Raw genomic sequence first — 16,942 nt, forward strand, 5'->3', positions numbered from 1 at the left:
TGACGTGAAAAATGTGATATATAGCTAAACTCTGCTGGTTTTCTACCCAAAGTATTTGCACAGCAACAACACAGCAATTCCCTGGGGGCACCACCAGAAGTGAAGGGCGTGAGCGATCGCCGAGGCCCCTGCACTTCCGTTAGTCGAAAAACTCCGGGCTGTGCCTCCAGAGGTAAAGGAAGGAAAAAAAAAAAAAAAAGTTTTTTTTTTTGTTTTTTTTTACTGATGGATTTCCAGATTGTTATTTTAGTACCAAAAATGTTATTAATGTGTATTTGCAAAAATTAATAATGTATAATTAAAGATCGATACTTGGTGTTAATGTAATGACACAATATCGTCATGCAAAATATCGTGATATCGTGATTTTTTCCCCCACTGCTAGTAAATTTGTGTCTTTTTTAGTCATTTTTTATATATTTAATATATTTGTAGTCTTTTTGTGTCTCCTTGTGATTGTTTTGTCTTATTGTAGTTGTTTATGTCTCTTTGAGGTAATTTTATGTGCCTGGTAGGCAGCTCCAGTAATCTATCGATGGTCACATAGAGAAAAGTTTATTATTTTGTTGTTTTTTTCTCACCAGAGCAAGAAACCATGGAAGGCATTGCATTCACTGAATAAATAAAAAAAGAATTGTCGCCTTATCTCATAGTTACGAGATCTTACATTGTATTTATGATATCCTGATGTTGCACTACAAGGCCTTTCGTTGATACTATAATAAGGTTAATGTTAGCTGATTTGTAAAGTGAGTCCACCAAGAAACACAAGGACAATACTTCCAGTCAACGTTTTTTAGAATAAAAGCATTACATCTGTAGACTACGGAAGATGGAAGACTACGGATGACATAAGGTCTCTTAATTCCGAGATCCTGATGTCATAATTTCAAGATTTTATCTCGTAATTACAAGATAATGTACTGATTTTTATTTATTTATTCAGTGAATGCAATGCGCTTCCCTAAGGAAGAGTCTAAAAGCCAGGTTGAAAGAATGGCCTTTGGTAACAATCTGATACAGGAGTGATAGAGAATCAGCACCTAGGATTGGAGGGCGTGTGAGATGTACATGAACAAATAACAGGACCTGATGAGAGGTAAATAGAAGACACTTTTTGCTAACAGGTGGGTACTTTAATAAGCACAGCTTTTTAAAAGACTTTAATGATGAATACTTTTATAAAAGCATTCACCTTAAAAAAATTCAGAATGAGTCCAGTCTAGTTGGCAAAGAGGACCTGGGGGCATGTTAACCTTATCAGTCCCACAAGAACGCCAGCGTTCCACCCACTTTTTGAATGAGCTTATGTTTGAAATGTATTTTCCTGTCAGTAAAGGCCACTCCTTACCCTGTTTATGAAGCTCAGTCTAAGTTCAATCAGGAAGACTTTCTTTATGCTTCATTCATTCACAATTCTTTCTATCTCACTTCTTCCACTCAGCTCATTATGGGTGCTCACTCTTCCAGTTTAATCAATCAAATTGTGCCATGATCTCTATCGGCCAATCATGTTGCCACTGTTAAACTTTAAATAAGTTCTCCTCTCCTTAGGTGGAATCGTCGCACCCTCCCCGATCCCATTCAACTCCATTCAACTTGTCTAGAGCTCAGGGCAAGCTCATCAAAAGTGCACTCCTCATCACATCCAGATCCTCAGCTCCCTCTTCATCTCATCACCACTACTTCCACCACCACCGCAAGACTCCATAGGGGGTTTTCTCCAATCTACTGTGACTTCACCACCTCCCTTGAAATAGAGGGTTGACATCACAATGGGGTCTAATCACTATACATAATTAACATTTCTAGTACTTTTGTGCATAAATATTCTTTTACTCAGAATGATTCTCTCCTGATTGAACTATTTTATTTTGCTATGTGCTTTTGCTTTCCACTTTATTTTTTCACCAACACACCTTACTCTTACCTCACTCTGTTCTTCTCTCTTCCCATTACAGTTAATATTGTAGTTCAGTGATTTTAATACAAAATTGGATTTGTAAAGGTTTAACCTGCCAAGCTGTTATCCATTGCTATGTACAATGATGCAGCAAACAAAAAAGTGCAATGATTGGACTGACAAAAAGAGGCAGCACTCAATGGTTCCTTTGGGGTTTATTGATGTTTAGGCTTCAGCCCTGGAGTAAAAGTTGCTTTGAGTTGTTTGTTGTTGCACTTCATCATTTTTCACCTGTGTCATTTGTTAGTTACAGAGTATAAGCCTATGGCTGACAAAAGAAGAATGAACAGTGGCTAATAGCCAGACATTTGTTGACATTTACCAGTATCATTAATCTGTTACTGCCTCCAGAGTTACAACACATCCGATACATATTTATACTATGCCCTTAGTGTGTATATCTCACTTACTCATATCTATACTACTGTCTATACTTGTACTAATTCTGCACTTTATAGTTCAGTAACTGCTACTAATGTGTCATTTTGCTTACTGTATCTTAGTGTATTCATTTAACACTGTTAATACAGTCACAGACACTGTAGGTATCTTAGCATATTTATATTCAACCTTTACTATTTATTCTACTGAATATAGTCTATACATTACTCTGCAGTTTACTGCTAGATGCTTAATTGCATTGTTTGCTCAGTACTTTAACTTTGTGCAATGACAATAGTATGACCTCATCTAATCTGATATTGTCTAGAGAGAAACATGATATGCTACAAATCCTTTACTGTAAGATCCCCTATTACAAGCTTTTAAGAATTACCTGCACATTCAAATAGGTGACCTGAAAATTATAGAGAAGTCTGCACTGCAATTAGATTTTGAAACCAACCCCATAATAGTGATGGGCAAGTTGACACTTCACAAGAGCTAGCTCAAAGCTCAAGTCACACAGAATAAAATCAACTTGTATAAATTCAAAGATTACAATAAGAATTTTAAACTCGCAGTCACAGTTCACAGTCCCCAAAATGACTTAGTAAACATTAATTTCTTCCATTTTTCTAAGTGAGCAGCTCCAAGCTTTTCTCCAAGCTTTTCTCCAAGTAGAACCTTCTCCTACTTCAAACACTGCACTGCCCACTTCCCAAACTGTGATTAACTGTATACTAATATCAGACAGAGACACACAGAATTGTGCAGGCAGTGAGAAAAAACATGCAGTAAATGCATACTGTAGATGGAATGGAAATTTTATTTCGCCTGCATGAACCAAATTATCAGCTCAAAAACATAAAGTACAAAATTTATATTTTTCCAAGCAGGCCGGTCCAGGCCCCACCGCTGCCTTCATTACAGTTGCTATAGCAGGAAGATGCAGTATGATTTCAGTTCTGAAGAGCACACAATTTAGAGAAAGCAATACTAAATACTAAAAAAAAATTGTGACTGCTGGCTGGAGGTCTCACCCCTTGCTAATGATTTCTTGTGACCATCATTCACTCGCAGATATTTCCAAAGACTGGTCAGATGCTTCAATTTGATATGTCATTTCAACTTCGTTGCTGACGTGGCTGATAACGTGACATCATCCATTGGTCTGTGGACTCAAGTTCTGAAGCATTTCAGCTGCCACCCTCTTGGTTTATTGGAGCCAGAAGTAAACATATTTGGGCGAGAAGCTGGAGCTGGACTTTTTAACATGGGGGTCTCTGGGAAATGACTCGCTCTTGGAGTCAGCCTCAAGTGGCCATTGGAGGAACTACAGTTTTTGGCATTTCCATATTGGCTTCATTATTCAGCCCTAGAGGTTGCCACTTGGTTCATGCTGAATACTGCCAGTGGCCATATGGACAAAGCCAGCAGCAACACAACAAAAAGTGGGACAAATTAAAAATAATGAGCTATGCGTGTAATCCCTCTTCTAGCCATATCAGTGTACTGAACCATGAATCTCATCACAGTTTGACATAATTTTATCTGTAAAATCTGTATGAAGAAAATCTGAAATCAGCTCTCTTAGTTACAATAACTAAATGAATAAACAAACAAAATATGGTTCAACACTTGTTGAAGGGCGTTACACCCATAGACTGTACAGGATAATGGACGTAGCCACTGTGATGTCACCCACTTCTGCCATTTTAGGTCCTTGGATTTGACATTTTGGCCATTGCCATCTCAGATTTTTGAAGCCAGAAATGCCCAGATTTGGACGAGAGGGAGGAAATAACCCTAATGCCGGCTGCTAATTTGGTTAGCATGGTGCATTTACAGCTATGTACAACTGCGATTATAGCCTGCTAATGCTAATTTTCACTGACAGAAAAAAGAATTAGAAGATGCTCTCTTTGAAAAAAACTGAATATGGGACTCCATAAAGAATCTTTTAGCACAACCAAACGCTTAACAAGTCTTTCTCAGGCAACAAAAATGTTACAATTAACCTTCATGAACTGAAAACACACTCCATTACACTAACTAACCAGTGTTGTCACTGTGGTAGCAGCTTGTCAATGGATTGCACACACCTGTTACTCAAAGCAACTCTGGTCTACATTGCACAAAAATGAAGCCAAAGTATCCTGGATACATTGGCAGTCATCTCTCACTGGTGAAGTCACTTGGAGTCAGAGTCTGCGCAGTAGCAATCTCTACCAATATCTAGTCCCTGTCCATACATTCATCCAACCAATTGTGAGCAGTGTGATTGATAACGAGCATACCAATAAGCACACATAACTGTTAATTGTGACCTCAATCCCCCTTTTTTAACATTAAATTACTGATTATAACCAAATTTATCAGAAAAATGAACACTTGAGTGACAGGAAAGTGACAGGAACCATCTTTGGGAAAAATTTGGCGTGTACTTTGAGTTTTTAGTTTGGCCCATATTCCATCCACTAACATGGACAGGCGGGGTTTATGACCAGGCACTGGGGGGTGATCGAAATGTTTTGGCTTCACCTTTTAGGGGCTGTGATGTCGTCCATCTTTATATACAGTCTATGGTCAGAACATTTTAGAGCACTGATGGGTAAAGGACTGTACTGTATGTGGAGAGCGTCATTAGAGTAGATTAGTAGTAGATTCTTTTACTGTGGTTTTTTAATACTGCTTAGTAGCTGAGTTTATATTTTTCATTAGCTCTTGTTCATGTTCCCCCCACAACAATAAATAAATAAATAAAAGAAGAATAAAATAAGAACAGCTTTCATTTAGTTCTGTTATTTTTACTGTTTGTATTACTGTCTTTTATTTATTATGGTTTTACTGACTGAAAAGTCCATTTTGGAATTCTGTTTTCTAATTACTGACAGAGCCAGATAGCCTAGGCCCTACTGAAAGTGGCATGTTATTTAAGGATATGTTCAAATGTCACAGTGTTCAAAACAAAACAACGAATAAACAAAAAAAAAAAAAAAAAAAGTTTTAATTTAAGTTCAGCTGAGCATTTTTTGCCTATTGCCTATAGTTTTTCTTATCATTGAGAAAAAGATGATTTGACATGAAGTCAAAAAATAAAAGTAGCTGTACATGTAGCGAACTACTTTTGCCATTTTCTCATAGCTTTGCTTGCTGCATTTTTGGGGATAACCTCAATGTGGTGAAAATTAATTTTGATGTAGAGTAACTGGCTTAGCTCATTACATTTCCTAAGGAGTTTGCCTAACACTGGTGTCACAGGAGGAAATAATGTTACAACTGACCCCACCCTCCCCTACTAGTTGAGCTCTCTTTCCCCACAGGCTGATTATATTCACTCGCTCTCTTCACCCTCTCTTAAATTTACTTCCATTGTGATAGAAAACGTGATCTCTGAATATAATAATATAATAATGACCCCCCCGCCCCCCCCCCTCTCTCTTTCTCTCTGTCTCTATCTTTCTCATCCCAGTCTTCAGTATCTCACTGCCTCCCCGCCGCCTCCCACTTGAACACTCTGTGCTCCCCCTGCACAGACAGTACCTAAGGAAGATCTTGATGTTGTTTGGCGTGTATCGGATGATGCTTAGTGTTACATCTAGCGGAGGATTCTGTCCTTTCCAGCGGGAGTAGGCGACTCTCCACGTCGTTTCAGGAGGACCAGACGTCGGGTAGCCTACCTGTCCTCAAAGACCCCGCCACCATGGATTTCTCCTTCATGGCAACGCAGGTACACCCGTCGCACTTTATTTCTGCTTTTCGTCCTCCTCATTAAAGTGAGGTGTAATATTATGGAGCTATATTTGTGTCTTTATTACATGCGAGAAAATAAATGATATGAGAGGGAAAAAAATGTTTGAGAGAAAAAAAAAATATTTGAGAGAAAAAGTTTTCACACTGATAGCAAAAAATAATATTTGAGACTAAAAAAAGTTTTGAGAGAAAGTATTTTGTCATAGAATATAAAAAAATTATTTGAGATTTAAAAAATGATTTCCAAGAAAAAAAATTCTCTCAAAAAACTTTTTTTCTCAGATATTATTTTTTTGCTGTCAGTGTGAAAACATTTTCTCTCTCAAAAAAAAATTGTTTCTCTCAAAACATTTTTCTTTTCTCTCTCAAAACCTAAGTCTTTGCTCTCATGTCAGGATTTTGCTCTCACTGCGAAAATAATGTCATGGGCGGGGCCACGTTCCTATTGGCCAGTCTCAATGGAATTGACAGCCGGGTGAGGATCGTCTTGGGAGTCGAACTCAACTGAATCATTCATCCACCATAGTCGATTCACCGGCATAGATGTGCTGCGTTATTTGGGAGCAGAGACTCCAATGTTTGGGTAAGATGGTGACACACACAATTGATGGGTAGCTAGCTGAGCAAGTTGGTTATCAAAATCATTCCTATAATGAATCCCTTTTCTCATGTAACGTTATTTTACCGAGACTGTGTTATTAACTGCACTAACCAGCTAGTGTTAACTTTATATCTAGCTAGGTTATCCCATTAGCGTTACTTTACTACGGTGCTTTTCTCTTCCAACATTCCATGTGTGGCAGAGTGAGCACTGCTACACCTCCGCCCTTAATTGGCATCAGCTGGGTCTAATTTCCAGTTGTCGGAACCTAATTGCGCAGCGGTGGCACCTGCGTTATTTGGTCTTCCCCTCACAGGCGCGCTCACTTCTATCTGGCGTTTACCTGGCGTGCTTTGTGTGTGTCGTGCTCCAGTTTCTGTACCCAAACTTGGGACTCATAAGGTAGGCATGGGTGCTGCAATGTTTGTGAACTGTTAAAGCATATTATGGTGTCACAGCTACCGTGACTCTTCGCTTTACAGCAGCTTTGGCCGTTCCTGTTGTGTGCACCTTCGGAGGGGACTTTGAAAAGCGTGGTGTCTGCTCTTCCTCACTGCAAGACTGTGACTGGGTTTGAGCTGTGCGCTGTGCTTAAGCTCCCTTCGCTCCGGTAAGCTCGCTCTGTTTTTTTTATTTCTACTTCTGCTAATTCTGTTAACTTTATGTTAACAGGTTGTCCTGCTCTCTTGTCCTGCTGTAGCTGAGGCCACAGCTTGTGGCTTCTTCTCCTCCTCTGCGCACTGTGTGGGGCTGCACGGTGACGTGGCCCATCAGCTAGGCATCCTGAAGGACGGCTATCCACGGCCTCCAGCCCTGGTGCGGCCGCTCCATTTTCCACTGCTGTTCTGCCGGTTTTCCACAGACTGATTAAAGCACACTGTAACGCGGCTGTGCATTCATGCGGCTTTGGACCTCTGTGTTATATTTGGAAGTCCGTCTCCTGTCCCCATATTTACCAGTGTACAGATCTGTGTGACCTTCTGTTGTTAAGAGTAGTCTACAGGTTTGAGTGTATTCCCTGGGGTGCAATTCCACAGGTGGTGTTGTTGGTTCATTTCCCTCTCCTCTCCATTTGGCCACACATGCATAACGTTATATATGCATATCCGCTCCCAAATAACGCAGCACATCTATGCCGGTGAATCCACCATGGTGGATGAATGATTCAACTGAATTCGACTCCCAAGACGATCCTCACCTAGCTGTCAATTCCATTGAGACTGGCCAATAGGAACGTGGCCCCGCCCATGACATTATTTTCACAGTGAGAGCAAAATCCTGACACCAGAGCAAAGACTTAGGTTTTGAGAGAGAGAAGAAAAATGTTTTGAGAGAAACAATTTTTTTTTGAGAGAAAATGTTTTCACGCTGACAGCAAAAAAATAATATCTGAGAGTTAAAAAAAGTTTTTGAGAGAGTTTTTTTTCTTGGAAATCATTTTTTAAATCTAAAATTATTTTTTTTTATATTCTATGACAAAATACTTTCTCTCAAAACTTTTTTTTAGTCTCAAATATTATTATTTTTTGCTATCAGTATGAAAACTTTTTCTCTCAAATATTTTTTTTTCTCTCAAACATTTTTTTTCCCTCTCATATCATATATTTTCTCGCATGTAATAAAGACACAAATATAGCTCCATATAATATGCATTGATACAACAAACAGGTAGCCTATGTTTGTGACTCTGTTGGACCTTTTTTTCTTCTTCAAATACAGTGGTAAATATTTTTAGCTTCGATTGATATATTAACCAGATGGACACGGTTTACTGCTTCTACAATGCCAGACAAGTTCGCATTTTCACTTCACACTGCGCTGAACCAAGTCAATTACACTGTGACATCTGAAATATGACTTGTTACTAATAAACATGCTGCATCTGTTAACATTTGTTCTGTGAACAAAACTTTAGTCCATCTTTGCCAAGCCAGTCCCACATGCTGAATAATCCGCAGGGTCTAGATATTATAATCTGTCTTGATACCATAGCAACTAGTTACTAGTTGCATCCTAAACCAGGGCTGAAATCACCTATTTCACATGGGGGGCATTTTATAAACACCTTCTGCAACCCAACCCTCTGGGGAGTGGACTCTGTAGCACAGCTATTTTTCTTTATATTTCTTTTCAATATATTGGGGGGATCATTTACACAGACTCCAGGGGTAGGCTCTGCCTTAAGACCCTCTCCACTGGCACCCTGTGGCTTTGACCTAAAATTATCTGGAAATGTTTTTTTGACATTCAGATTTTCATTTGTCAATAATGTAGGTTGAGAGTGATTATTGCATTCTACAAACATGTTTAGCCTACAACATCGAATCAAAAAATGTCTTCCTAGCAAGGCTAGCTCTGGATTCCAAAACTAAAGAAGATATAAACTTGGAGGAAAACAGAGGATTTAATAGTGTGTGGACTTGTTTCACTATCAAAGTTAAAGTAGTTAAAAATAGCCCAGTGCATGTAGCCACCATGTAGTAAATCATATCAATAAATAATCATTAAGACCTATTCGTCATGTTGATGGGCAAATTTGGACTTGATAGGTTAATACCTTTATTCAAATATGTTTTGCGTCTCCAGACAGACTTTTTTTTTTGGCCAATAATGGCTTTTTAATAGTAAAGGTTGCGGACTCCTGGTCTTTTCCTTGACATATTACCACCTTTTAAATGTAATGCGTATGATGCACTGTGCACTTACATCAACATGATGAGCTACGGTTAGTTAAACTAAATAGGTGTATCAAATTTTCTAACTTGTTGACATCAGTATAGGTCACTTTAAGTATGTGACTATGGATGGATTCACCTGCTGCTTGGCCTGTGATTTGTATTCATAAACAGGCACATTACTTGGCACATGGTTTGGTGTGTTGCAATATAACTGTTTTAAGATTTATTTATGAATATGCTTTCTGTAAGAAGAATGTCACTAAAATAGTAAAGGGTCTTAAACACTTCTGTGAATGAAACTTGCCCACAAACAAAGCACAAACAGGTAGTCTTATATGGCAATTTTAGAGGATGAGCACTCACCTCCTCAGGAACAGGTGGCATTCATCAGGCTGATGGTGACGATGCAAAAATATGCATCTATCAGCCACCCAAACCAGACCTGACCTGCAAACCACCAATCCTATACATCACTGTAGCACAATTGGTAGGACCGAGAACTCAAACCTCAGACAAGGACAGAGACGTTAGGACTTTCCAAGGTGTGTGTGTTTGAGAGAGACGGAGAGAGAGACAAAGAGAGAAAGGTTGGCGAAAGGTTGACACTGAGAACGTGCTTTGTCACTTTTTCACCCGCCTGCTGGAACCTTTGATATTTCTATCGTGTTACCAGTGAATTTAAAAAAAAACAAAAAACAAAACAGCTGTCAGCCCAGCTGATGTGCCTAATCTGCAAACTTCACATTTATTTTAAAGCTAGTATAGCATTGTGTCACTGTCACGATGGTGGATGCTAGAGGATGCCAAACATCTAATAACTCAAGAGCATTTAAAGTCCAAAAGTCAAACTTAATTAAATAAAGGTAAAGGAAATCCTTTCCAATATTCACAACATGTTGTTCTGTAAGGAAATATTCTGCTTCGATTCATATTTGATGCCGTTAAAAAAGAAATTCTTCCACTGTTACACTCCACTCCTGAGAGGCACACACTTTGACAAACAGCACCATAAATTATACTAATGACAGAAAGTTCTGCAAACACAGTGGTTAAGTTCAAGTTACAAAATTGTTTTTAATTTAATTATTCTATTTATGTTACTAGAACAGCTGAAGAAACAGCCTATTATTTGTTTATGAGATATCCTAACAAAACATTTTTAGGTGGCTTTTTGTTAGTTGGCTTTTTTAGGTAATTTGAAGTAAAAAACAAAAAATCTTTTAGATTTATTAGTTCAAGGCAGGGTCTGGAGGATTTTCCAGTTGCTGTTTGTAAACACACATTCAAATTCGGCCCCATCTATCAGGCTCAACTCTGTCGGGTGTACGGAGCCCGGAGGTACGGAAGAAGGCTTCACAGAAGAGGTTCAGGCAAGGCTCGCGCTGGTGCACACTTGGACACGCTCGGGCACGGCACCTGTGCTCTCTCATTGGCTGGGGAAATCTCCGCCCAGAAGCTGTCTGAGCTCACAAAAACATCAAAATACAGTTAAAGGGCAGGAGCTCTGCAAACAGAGTCACCACCACACATGAGTAGAAGCCCATAGGTGATGATTAAGCAGGATTTCATTTGTATATGTCTATATTTTGTTTTGTTTGAAAATCCTCCAGATCCTACCTTTAATAAATGTTGACTTCCAGTGAATATTTATTTACATATTAAGCTGTATATTTTCAGGAATCTGACGATTCTTGTTACATTTTAGCCCATATGAACACATATAGAGCATCAATCAATCGATCAATCAATCGATCAATCAATCAATCAATCAATCAATCAATCAATCAATCAATCAATTTTATTTATAAAGCCCAATATCACAAATCATAATTTGCCTCACAGGGCTTTACAGCATACAACATCCCTCTGTCCTTAGGACTCTCACAGCAGATAAGGAAAACCCCCCTAAAAAAAAAACGTTTAACGGGGGAAAAACAGTAGAAACCTCAGGAAGAGGGATCCCTCTTCCAGGACGGACAGACATGCAATAGATGTCGTACAGAACAGATCAACATGATAAATTAACAGTAATCCGTATGACACAATGAGACAGAAAGAGAGACAGAGAGAGAGAGAGAGAGAGAGAGAGAGAGAGAGATGCAGGACAGACGGTAATGACAATAGCTTACAACAGCAATAATTAAAGTAATAATATAATTAATATTACAGGCTATTTTGGTACAATATGTTGAACATATATATTAATATCTGATAGTATACAGTACAGGCCAAAAGTTTGGACACACCTTCTCATTCAATGCGTTTTCTTTATTTTCATGACTATTTACATTGTAGATTCTCACTGAAGGCATCAAAACTATGAATGAACACATGTGGAGTTATGTACTTAACAAAAAAAGGTGAAATAACTGAAAACATGTTTTATATTCTAGTTTCTTCAAAATAGCCACCCTTTGCTCTGATTACTGCTTTGCACACTCTTGGCATTCTCTCCATGAGCTTCAAGAGGTAGTCACCTGAAATGGTTTTCCAACAGTCTTGAAGGAGTTCCCAGAGGTGTTTAGCACTTGTTGGCCCCTTTGCCTTCACTCTGCGGTCCAGCTCACCCCAAACCATCTCGATTGGGTTCAGGTCCGGTGACTGTGGAGGCCAGGTCATCTGCCGCAGCACTCCATCACTCTCCTTCTTGGTCAAATAGCCCTTACACAGCCTGGAGGTGTGTTTGGGGTCATTGTCCTGTTGAAAAATAAATGATCGTCCAACTAAACGCAAACCGGATGGGATGGCATGTCGCTGCAGGATGCTGTGGTAGCCATGCTGGTTCAGTGTGCCTTCAATTTTGAATAAATCCCCAACAGTGTCACCAGCAAAACACCCCCACACCATCACACCTCCTCCTCCATGCTTCACAGTGGGAACCAGGCATGTGGAATCCATCCGTTCACCTTTTCTGCGTCTCACAAAGACATGGCGGTTGGAACCAAAGATCTCAAATTTGGACTCATCAGACCAAAGCACAGATTTCCACTGGTCTAATGTCCATTCCTTGTGTTTCTTGGCCCAAACAAATCTCTTCTGCTTGTTGCCTCTCCTTAGCAGTGGTTTCCTAGCAGCTATTTGACCATGAAGGCCTGATTCGCACAGTCTCCTCTTAACAGTTGTTCTAGAGATGGGTCTGCTGCTAGAACTCTGTGTGGCATTCATCTGGTCTCTGATCTGAGCTGCTGTTAACTTGCCATTTCTGAGGCTGGTGACTCGGATGAACTTATCCTCAGAAGCAGAGGTGACTCTTGGTCTTCCTTTCCTGGGTCGGTCCTCATGTGTGCCAGTTTCGTTGTAGCGCTTGATGGTTTTTGCGACTCCACTTGGGGACACATTTAAAGTTTTTGCAATTTTCCGGACTGACTGACCTTCATTTCTTAAAGTAATGATGGCCACTCGTTTTTCTTTAGTTAGCTGATTGGTTCTTGCCATAATATGAATTTTAACAGTTGTCCAATAGGGCTGTCGGCTGTGTATTAACCTGACTTCTGCACAACACAACCGATGGTCCCAACCCCATTGATAAAGCAAGAAATTCCACTAATTAACCCTGATAAGGCACACCTGTGAAGTGGAAACCATTTCAGGTGGCTACCTCTTGAAGCTCATCGAAAGAATGCCAAGAGTGTGCAAAGCAGTAATCAGAGCAAAGGGTGGCTATTTTGAAGAAACTAGAATATAAAACATGTTTTCAGTTATTTCACCTTTTTTTGTTAAGTACATAACTCCACGTGTTCATTCATAGTTTTGATGCCTTCAGTGAGAATCTACAATGTAAATAGTCATGAAAATAAAGAAAACGCATTGAATGAGAAGGTGTGTCCAAACTTTTGGCCTGTACTGTACATATGTGCCAATAATCATATGTGTGTAATGCATCTGACGGGACCACAGCAGCAGCACAACCACACACGTCACGCTATCCAGGCACCGCTGTGATATAAGTTAACCTGCGAGACAGTGGAGCACAAAGGCTCCGGAGAAGAAGCCGAGTTAGTGACATGCAGTAACAGGACATGAGAGAGAAAGACAGAGAGAGAGAGAGAGAGAAGGAGAGAAGGTGCCTGGTGTATTATAGGGGGTCCCCCGGCAGACTAGGCCTAAGTCAGCCTAACTAGGGGCTGGTACAGGCCAAGCCTGAGCCAGCCCTAACTATAAGCTTTATCAAAGAGGAAAGTCTTAAGTCTAGTCTTAAATGTGGAGACGGTGTCTGCCTCCCGGACCACAACAGGAAGATGATTCCACAGGAGAGGAGCCTGATAGCTGAAGGCTCTGGCTCCTGATCTACTTTTGGAGACTTTAGGGACCACGAGTAACCCTGCGTTCTCAGAGCGCAGTGTTCTGGTGGGATAATAAGGCACTATGAGCTCTCTAAGATATGATGGAGCTTGACCATTTAGAGCTTTATAAATTAACAGTAGGTATTTAAATTCAGTTCTGGATTTTACGGGGAGCCAGTGCAGAGAAGCTAAAACAGGAGAAATATGATCTCGTTTCTTAGTTCCTGTTAGTGCACGTGCTGCTGCATTCTGAATTAGCTGGAGAGTTTTTAAAGACTTACTAGAGCTACCTGATAATAGGGAGTTACAGTAATCCAGCCTAGAGGTAACAAAAGCGTGGAGCAATTTTTCTGCATCATTTCGGGTCAGGATAGGCCTAATTTTCGCAATATTACGCAGATGAAAAAATGCAGTCCATGAGGTTTGTTTTAAATGAGAATTAAAAGACTAATCTTGGTTTTGTGTTTGTCCAGTATGCACCAAAGCAACAGTAGCAGCAGAAGCCAGTTGTTTACGGGTGCTGAAGTTTTTGGGGTGAGGCCTAGACTAGTTGTATGAATTGAATTGCATACTGCCATTAAAAGTAAAGTTGTTGAAACAGCTGTCCATAGAGTAGTGAAGGCCAAATGAAGCCTCATGAAGCATTTTCTTTATTTTCTGAGCCCACTAGATGGCGCTTTTTGTTCAGTGAAAGGTTGAAAACACACTGAATTGCCATTCTTTGAGCCTCTCTCTTTAAACCATGAGTGCCATCTAGTGGGCTCATAAAGCGTTGTTCCCTTCATTAAATTTCGATAGTAAAGTCTATGTCAGTGTGCGGAGGATTTTTTTGTATATCTTAAGGCTTCATTTGGCCTTCACTCCCATAAAGTTCATGCCTTTACTATTTTGCAAGTGATGCTGTAGAGCTGTTTGAGGGGCTAGCTCCCAAAGGCCTGGTGTTTCCACTGCTGGCACACAGCCTGTTTCTCAACCGTTTTTTGTTTCCTAGAGAAGGTGCCCAGTCGCTGTTTAGAGAACTCTCAGACTTGTGTCCACAAATGGACATGCTTGCTTCTAATCTGCCCTCGGCTAATTTCTGGATGTTAGTTCTCCTGATGCACTGATTTGTGTAAATCACTGATGTGCAGGCCTCTTAAGAGATTTGTTTTAGCATGGATCCCAGGTAATTGATACCCAGAGATTTAAAGAAATTCATTTTACAAAAAACAAGGACATATCGATGTACAGAAAGTCTTTGAAATGTTAGCAAACCCTACTTTCTTTCAAAGTAAAGAAAGTGATACTTAATTAACACTAAGCAATAATTTAACTTCAAATTAATAACTAAACAAAAAGTCTAATGCCCTCTTTCCAGACGATGGTGAAGATCACTGACTCCGGTGCATACCAATGGCAGAACTCCAAACTGCGACCAACACACAGCACCTAAGCTGCCACACTGGTGCATTTGCATATTTGTATTCTGTAAATACAACAGGAATTTTTAGTCAAGTTTGATCATGTTTCTTCATAACATCACTTATTATTATTTTGTAATTATTATGCTATTATGCAAAACAAGTCTTAAGCCTCCTTGATGTGGTTCTTTGACTAACAAACCTGTTAAAACTGGATTTATTACAAGAGATTGTGGCGTTAGTTTTCTTAGACCCTCCTTTTTTTTTTTCAAAATGTAGCTGGATGTTAAAACTCACCATGTTTACAAGGCCCCGTGGTTTGTTTGGGCTCATTGCCTCTGAATTCCTCAAAATTATCAGGTTTGCATAATTTTCAGTTTTGTCATGGCCTGCTCTCCCTAGACATTTTATGAGTCAACTAAAGACAGAAACAAAGAGAGCAGTCAAATATTGAAATTTGAACATAAAACTGCCATTTGTACTTGGACAGTGGAATACCATAAAGCTTCAACTGAAAGTCTAGTCCCAATTCAACACCCAGTCTCTTTTAATGGCCTGGTGTGGCAACTTTTGTCAATATGGAGATGCTACATATTGTTAGCTTGGTTAGATTTTTCACAGTTCAACCGTTTAGTTCATGTTACTGAGTCTACCTTATGAGCACCAAAGACAATAATTCATTGAATTTACCGGCCTGGTAAATAAGAGAGATGAGGAAAAAAGTGGTAACTCCCTGCCTCTGAAGGGGTCATATAGTCACAATATGTGTCCATTCCTTGATTACGATAAGTTGTTAATATTCCATCAGAAGAATCAAAAGGTTTTTCATAAAAAATGTATCCAAGTAGTAAGCATTGTTTTAACAAGATAAAGTGATGTGTCAGTATGCCGGGTGCCATAATCCTCAAGCTAGATCAAATAAATGATTGATATGTTATTCAAAGCCGTTGTATACAAGTAATATTCATACTGGTGTAAGGTATACAAGCTCAGTCAATTTATGCATTTCAGTAAATCTTACATCCCAATACCAATTCCAGGCCACTCAGATCATCTAACCAATCTTTCTCATCAGTACCCCACTCCCTCCACAAATCCACAGATGATTGCACTTTTGCTGTTGGGGCCCCTTCCCTCTGAAAATGTATAAACCCCTCTATTAGATAAGCGGAGTCCATAAGTTGCTTCCAAATACTTGTCAAAACCCATCTCTACCAACATGACTTCCCTGAATAGGGGCTGTAATTCATGTGTCCTCCGTAGTTTCCTGCGTCCTGTATCCTTGGAAACAGTCTGTAACTTTGGAGGTCCTTTATAAATTAAAAAAAATATCTTTCTTACTAAGAATGTGCCTAAATATGAATATGCTCATTTGCACAGGTAATGTGCTCTAAATAGATGCAAAATACATATAAAATAATCACACAAATTATTTTTGCAGTAATATGGTTTAGACATAATTTTAGAAACACATTCCTTGACCTTCATCAGGTCCTGTGTCATTATCATCAGACACAGACTACTTCTTATGTATCAAAAGTAATCCAGGTGATGGTCAACTAGATAGTGTGAACGGGAAATGGAGCATTGACATCAAGTTCAGGCATAACTTGATGTGAAGTTTAGTTCACATCCCAGCTACATTAGCTGATCTCAAGCAGCCTAATCACCTGATGGGTCACTGATTGATGGAAGGGAATCAGGAGATAGATAACATGATTCCTTTCTATGCAACCAATCAGCAAATCTCATTCAGGGCCCCCTATTTGAACTGCTTTGGCCTGCCTACTGTTGCTGCTTCCTCTGCAAGTTGCTTAGCAACCCACCTCCAACCCAGCTCCTCCTTTCATGTTGTGTCTGACTTATCAATGTCATTTCTGTTT

At 39.5% G+C, this 16,942-nt stretch overlaps 1 protein-coding gene across 1 annotated transcript in view; it reads left to right on the top strand.

Annotated features, from left to right (window-relative positions):
• The first annotated feature begins 5,864 nt into the window (after positions 1–5,864).
• The window catches only part of LOC117271230 (uncharacterized protein C14orf132), a 70,673-nt gene continuing 59,595 nt past the window's right edge, over positions 5,865–16,942 (top strand). Inside the window, exon 1 of the mRNA XM_033649373.2 lies at positions 5,865–6,074. Within this exon, the coding sequence (XP_033505264.1) occupies positions 6,048–6,074 (27 nt within the window). The 5' untranslated portion in view covers positions 5,865–6,047. The remainder of the gene's footprint in view (positions 6,075–16,942) is intronic.

The sequence above is a fragment of the Epinephelus lanceolatus genome, chromosome 13 (assembly GCF_041903045.1).
Source record: "Epinephelus lanceolatus isolate andai-2023 chromosome 13, ASM4190304v1, whole genome shotgun sequence".
Lineage (NCBI taxonomy): Eukaryota > Metazoa > Chordata > Actinopteri > Perciformes > Serranidae > Epinephelus > Epinephelus lanceolatus.